The 7,093-nt window shown below is 33.3% G+C and overlaps 1 protein-coding gene across 4 annotated transcripts in view; it reads right to left on the bottom strand.

Moving 5' to 3' along the window:
* The window catches only part of LOC106868476 (uncharacterized), a 79,982-nt gene that overhangs the window by 12,208 nt on the left and 60,681 nt on the right, over positions 1-7,093 (bottom strand). For 3 of the 4 annotated variants that reach the window (XM_014913757.1, XM_014913759.2, XM_014913760.2), the window contains exons 14-15: positions 5,930-6,461; positions 1,812-1,988 (exon numbers count right to left, since the gene is read on the bottom strand). In XM_014913757.1, coding sequence (XP_014769243.1) covers positions 1,812-1,988; positions 5,930-6,461 — 709 coding nt within the window. The remainder of the gene's footprint in view (positions 1-1,811; positions 1,989-5,929; positions 6,462-7,093) is intronic. The other variant, XM_014913758.1, reaches the window with a different exon arrangement.

Below are 7,093 nucleotides of genomic sequence, written 5' to 3'. Positions count from 1 at the left end.
CCAGCCAAATGGTTTCCCTTCATGGCAGAATTAATAGTCAAGACTATTTAAGCATTTTATCTGATCAAATTCATCCTATGATTGTGGAACTGTTTTTGGAGGGAAACGCAATCTTTCAGGATGATAATGCACCAATTCACAGGGCTAAAGTTGTTACTGAATGGCATGAGGAACATTCTAGTGAAGTTGAACATCTTATCTGGCCACCACAGTCTCCAGATCTCAATATTATTGAACATTTATGGTACATTTTAGAAAAACAAGTAAGGAGTTGATATCCTCCATCATCATCACTACAAGAACTGGAGACTGTTTTAGTTGAAGAATGGACAAAAATTCCTTTGGAAACAATTCAAACTTTGTACCAGTCCATACCTTGTAGAATTAGAATTCAAGCTGTAATTACTGCCAAAGGTGGTCCTACCCCATATTAGAATAAATTTGTTTGAAATTTTAAGGTGTTTCCATTATTTTGTCCAACCCCTGTATATATATATAATATTTTTCATGTCAGTGTTGTTGTTAGTTTCTATTCTATTAAATTCTTTTCTGAATCTTCTTTCAACTTTCTTATTTGAGAATGGAAAGATTATTTCGGAGAAGATATCAGATCATTATTGTTATCTTGCAATATCTTCATCTGTTCCTCTGGTGATTTACACTTGGTAATCTCTTCTTCATAGGCATTTTGTATTTTAACCTTTTCTTGCTTGGTAGCCTTCACTTCCTCATCTTTTCCAAGCAGACATTGGCTCAGGTTTCTGTTCATTTTATTGTATTTCTCTTCACTTTCTTTTGTTTGGATTGGTCTTAAAGACATTATAATAAAATTGATTTGTGAAGTTAGTTTAAGATCATTTGCATACAAATAGCTTTATCAATATTTTACTGAAAATTAACACTTTTCTAGATTTAACTTTAATAATAAAATCAGCTCAGATATTCAGCCATGCTGTCTTCTATATCCAATTGCACCTCTTGCTTTGTTCATTTCCTTCTCTTCTTTCACCTCTTGCCGCTTTCTCTTCTTTCCTTCTCTTCTTCATCTTTCATATAAACTGCTGTTTATAATTGCTGTCTTCTTAAGTTAAACAATAATCCTCAATATATTGTATTCATAAGAGAATGGTAAATATCTTTTTTTCCTATTATTTTAATTTCCCCATTTTCATTTTCAATTTCTGATATTTTTATAAAAATTGCTGTTTCCTCTCCTGGAACTTGTAATATATATGGCACTGATTGTGGGTAGTTCATTTTTGCTGTAAGTGGCAGAATGCATGAAACACAACTTAATTTATGTTGGTTGTACAACAAAACAACTAAACAAAAGATTTAATGGGCACAGATTTGATGTCAGGCACAATAACAGTACTTCGACAGAACTTCCCAAACATTTTGTTTCAAAGGGCTGCAATTTTGAAAAAGACTTGAAAATGCATATTCTCAGAAAATATTCTGAATTTGCTTCCCTTTCAATACTCAAAATGCATGAGGAGAAATATGTTTGTAGGTTATTAACATCACACCCAGGAGAAATGAATAAAATGACAGAAAAATATATCATCAAATTTACACAAAACTGTATAATTGAATATTCTTTTTCCTTTCCTTTTTTTCTTTTGTTTTCTTTTTCACTTTTTTTCTGTTTTTTTTTCTTTTCATTTGTTATAAAATTGAAGCTTAAAAACTGATGATGTCATTCCATCAACATGTGGACGCTGGTTGCTCTTGTTCATACTTCAACTACGCCCCTCCCCCAAAAGTTAAGGGCTTGTGCTTATAGTAGAAAGGATTATTATTATTATTACCTTGAAAATTCTTTTTTTGTTTTTCCAGTAATTTACTCTTGCTAGCCTTTTTTTTGTAGGTATTTTGTATTTTGAAAACTTTTTGCTTGGAAGTCTTCACCTTCTTATCTTTTGTTAGTTCTTTCTTCGTTTCAATGTATTGTTTTCCAGTTTTTATTTGCTTTTCTTTCACTTGCTCTTGCAAACATTGAAATAAAAATAATTTACTTGGTTAGTTTAACCCTCTAGCATTTAAACCGACCATATTTGGCCCAAATATTCTACATATTTTATGTTCAAAAAGTCCAGATCCAGCCTCTCACACCTACCCTATAATGTCATTCTGAAAATAAACAATCACATCATTGAAATATCAAAGCTACAAGAACAGCCATGATTAATTCAAAACAATGTGAATAAATAAACATTACATTTGACAGAGCAATCTGAATGCTAAAGAGTTCATATAAAAACTGCAGTTTCTAGTAGAGTGACAGTTCTATTGAAATGTACAAACAGGTGAAATATTTGTTCTTTCTTCAAAATAAACACGATAAAAATATAGAAAGTAAGAAAGAACCCACAGCATAGGTAAAAGTTTAAGTCTTGATAAAATGAGTACACAAGCTGGCTTGCCAGCTCCTGTTCAACCATCCAACTCATGCTGGCATGGGTTGGATGGTTCATTTTGTGATGATGATGATGTTTTATAGATCATTTAACTCACTATTTTGATGCATCACTACTTGGTTTTAATTAGTAGTGCCAGGTCAAACAGATATACACAAGCACAGATCTATACACTCGTGGATATGCATATATAAACACATGTATATATGTGTATAAATGAGTATGTGGGTATTTTGAAAATATCTCATTAAGTGACAATCATGCCCTGCATAGCTACAGGCTGCCTTTTGGCAAGACGTAGCACCCATTCAATCACCTTGTCAGGGATACAGTGAAGTCATGGGACTGCAACACAGCAGATTGTGAAGAGGTAGCTCAACTGAGCCAAAGGTGCTTCTTACATTGATGCTGAGTGGAGGAATTCTAGAAGATCAATGGTCAGGATCACCAAGCTCTACCAAGAAAGCAACTGCAATGCATCTATGGAGGTGATATCCATGGTTGTGCAATCAGCTAATGAAAGATTCACTATGACTCAAGTTCCCAATTCAAATTCATAAAAATGGAATTGGATGGTGACAAAAAGTCTTGGGAATTCATGAAAGCAGCAAAAAAAAAAAAAAAAATGTGTGATAAATTTCTGTGTAGTCTCTATTTACTAAATTCAATTCAGTGAGTAAAGAGGCTCTCATAATTTAACCTCTCATTTCTTAGCATAAAGTCATCTTATACTAGAATTCCATTCACTTGAAGAGAGTCTTAGTCTTACAGGCTGCATGGCAACCTCACTAGTACAGTTACTGCAAGAAAAGCATTTAATACACTCTGTAAACTGGTTGGCATTAGGAAAGGCATCCAGCCATAAAAGCCATGCCAAAACTGCCTTCGGAGCATGATGCAGTCCTCAGACCCATTGGATTTTGTCAAACCATCTAACTTATGCCAGCATAGGAGATAAACATTAAATGATGATGATGATGATGATGATGAGTAAAATCCATGCTTTAATAATTGCATTCACTAGACTAGTATACTATCCATACACTTCAGGTGCTCTTGTATACATAGATACATTCAGGATCATATTTTAAAAATGGAACCCCCCCCCCCCCAAAAAAAAAAAACCAACATTTGCTTATGAATATATGATTTTAGGCTCACTGATGAATCGCAGTTTTAATTTTTCTGGAACTGTAACAGATTGAAGTTACCGACTCTAAAATATTCCCCACTTAAACCCATTTAATATATCCACTTCTTTTATAACTTTCACCATGTCACATCAACAGACATAATTTAGCTAAATCCTTATCCTAGACCATACTCTACTAAAACTCTCTTCTTGTCTATGTTTTCCTTTGAAACATTAAACTCTGAGATTCCAAACTAGATATTAATCTGTTGTGAAGATATTCCTGTTTCAAAAGGTATAGGAAGCCCATAGACTCATACCCTTTCTGTTCACACTAACTTATGAAAAGTTACTAGATGATCCAGCTAATACTAACATGGAAATATTGATGTTAAAAAACCCTATCAACATCTATATAATAATCTACTTGTTCGTTTGTCTATTATACTTTAACTAGTTTAAATAGTTGGAGTGGAGTGAATGAGAGGTGGAGTAAAAGTGAGAGAGAGAGGGGAAGGATTGTGAGTACAGAAGTAAGAAGTGAAGAAGTAGAGAAAGATGTATAAGGCCGAATATGGTTAGTTGAAGGGAGAAGTGAAGAGCAAAAGAAAAAGACAGTGAGAGAAAAGAGGGAAAGAGAGGTGTTAACAATGTGCTGTAAGGTGGGGAAGTAAAGGGAAAGAGATATGTTTAGGATACAATATTTAGCAGAGGGTGATGTTTTGGTAGTGAGGTTAAAGAAAGGCAGATAGAAAGAGCTAGACACAGGAGACAGTTATATTGAGAGAGAGAGGTAGATAATGTTTGTATTGTCAGAGTAGAGTGGTGGTGTTGTTGGTGGTGGTGGTAGTGAAAAGTGGGGTTTTTTTTTTATTGAATCAAATTTATATTATTCTTCTACCTATTTGTTCACACTTTATACTTTAGTTTGTGAGAGAGCAGAAGAGGAAATGTGAGAGTGAGTGAGAAAGCCTGTAGCCAGTTGATGTATTATGCTGTCACTCAAGTGGTTAGTGAGAGGTGAAAAGAAAGAAATGCTAAAGACATGAAGAGAGGAATTACATGGCTAAAAAGTTTGTTGAAGAGGTAGGGAGAAAGAGAGAAATATAAAGTGCTTAGCAGAGGGAAATTTTTTAAATGATGTGATATATTATTGTGACTAGAAGTGAAATAACAGCAATATAAAAATAAAAATCATCCTTTCTCTCTTAAATAGCTTCTCTTAATTTTGTTTGCATTCTGTGGAATTTCCACGGGTCCCACTCGTCTATATAATAATCTGCTTGTTTGTCTGCCTGTTATACATGAGTTAGTTAGAGAGGTGGAGGGGGAGTGAATGAGAGGTGGAGTTAGAGTGAGAGAGAGTGGGGGGGGAGTGAAGAAAGAAGAAAGGTGATTAATATTATTACTCTTAGGCCAAATAGTCATGTGATCAGCTGAAGGTAAAGGCAAAGAATGAGAGAAGAGTTAACAATGTGTGGTAGGGTGCAAAAGGAATACTTATTATGCGGTTAAAAAGTTAGCTGAAGGGAAAGGTAGATAGAGAGAAATAGACAGGGAAAGCAGTTATATTGAGAGAGAGAGAGAGAAAGTGAAAGAGAGAGAGAAGCAGATAGTGGTGGTGGTGGTGGTGTGATGATATTGAAAAATAATTTTTTTTATTGGACTAATTTTTTTATAATGACCACTGTATATGCATAAGTGGAACTATTTATCGTCTGTTCGCTTAAAAAATTGATATTTGTTTACAAGGGTTAATTAAGCCTAAATCCTGGATTCACAAGAAACATGGTTGCAAGCTGACCCAAAAATAATGTGCAGATATAGAGCACGGATCAGAAAGGATCAGCAAGAAGCTATAATAAAAAGAAGAAAAAAACAACATAGATGGAGACATGAGGAAATTAATATTGAACGAAAGCTAAACTATGAATGCTATAAAAATGCAAATCATTCTTTTTTACTTAAATAGGTCCTCTTAATTTTTTCCATTCCATAGAAACCTTGCCAAATCGGACTAGAACCTAGTGCAGCCCCATGGCTTACCAGCTTTCAGGTGGTTGTCCAACCCATGTCAGCATGGAAAGCGGACGTTAAACAATGATGATGATGATGAACCTATATGAGGTCACACTCCTGGTTCTGTGATACAAAATTACAGTTTTAAAGTAACCTAACTTGAAACCTTTCATCAAAATTTCATGTTAATTTATGTCCCAAACGTCAGTTTAACAATGACAAAATTATTTAACTAAATTTCTCATTATTTCAAAATTAATAAAATAGAGACAGTGTATTTCAACAGAAATATAGTAACAAAAGGGTTAAAGGTGTAATATACTAAAAACCTTATTAACAAATGTTTAACTAGAATTACCATTTATGCAAGTGAAGTCTCTTTTCATTTCATTGTAGTCTTGGACAGCTTTTATTTTTATTTCTTTATTTTGTTTTTCAAATGGATCAATATTTTTTTTCAACTCTTTAGACAAAGTTTGTCGAGTTTGCTCCAATTCATTTACATATTGTTTTTCCATAGTCAATTTTTCTACTGCCATTCTGGCAAGCTTCTTTTCAAATTCAGTACATTTCTTCTCTTTCAAAATAAGTTGGTCCTGTGTTTTGATGCACTTGTTGTTTAGCATATCATTTTGCTTTTGCAAACCTTTATAAAGCTTTTGAAGTTGGTTTAATTTTTTCATAAGTGATTGATTTTCTTTAGACCCCACTTTTATCTTTTCTCTCAAGTTTTCACAAAGCCTTTGTTCACATTCAAGTTGGTGTCCCAACTCTTGTTTTTCAAGCAAACTATTTTCATAATCTAGCAGCATCTCTTGTTGTTTTGGTTGTTTCATCTTATTCTGAGTTTCTCTAGTCCTTTCCAAGTTCTGCACAAAATTAACCATTTTCTTAAAAAAAAAAAAGAAAGAAAATCATTATAAGTTAGCATTAAATAATTGTTGATGTCTATGACTGGGATACTTTACTAGAGAAAAATAGGATCAAATTTTGGTATAAACATAATGTTTACTCTTATATAAGACACACAATTGTCTGCTTGTTAAATTTTAAAAATGGGAGAACTCCAAGAGTAGCAAAAATATATGTATCCAGCCATACAATATTGGCTTGAGTATGTTATTTGTCCTTTCATTTTTACATCCATTTTTCCATGCTAACATGAGTGAGTTGAATATATTATTGGATCCTATCACTAATCCATGCTTTTCTTTTTTTTTAAGTAATGGATTTTTTTTTTTACTTCACATATCTATGGAAGAATGAAACAAATCAATGATTTGTTGACAAGAGCAGTGACAGCAACACCATTTGTAGCTTGCAACTTTTAGAACACAAATGTAAACACACACACACACGTATATATACATACACATACATATGTGTGTGTATGTATGTATGTATGTATGTATGTATGTATGTATGTATGTATACATACATATATATATCTCTTTTCTCTTTTACTTGTTTCAGTCATTTGACTGCGGCCATGCTGGAGCACCACCTTTAGTTGAGCAAATCG

Source organism: Octopus bimaculoides, chromosome 11, assembly GCF_001194135.2.
Source record: "Octopus bimaculoides isolate UCB-OBI-ISO-001 chromosome 11, ASM119413v2, whole genome shotgun sequence".
NCBI classification, from domain to species: Eukaryota; Metazoa; Mollusca; class Cephalopoda; order Octopoda; family Octopodidae; genus Octopus; species Octopus bimaculoides.
The sequence above is the reverse complement of the archived record's forward strand: the minus strand, read 5'-3'. Positions and strand labels throughout refer to the sequence as shown.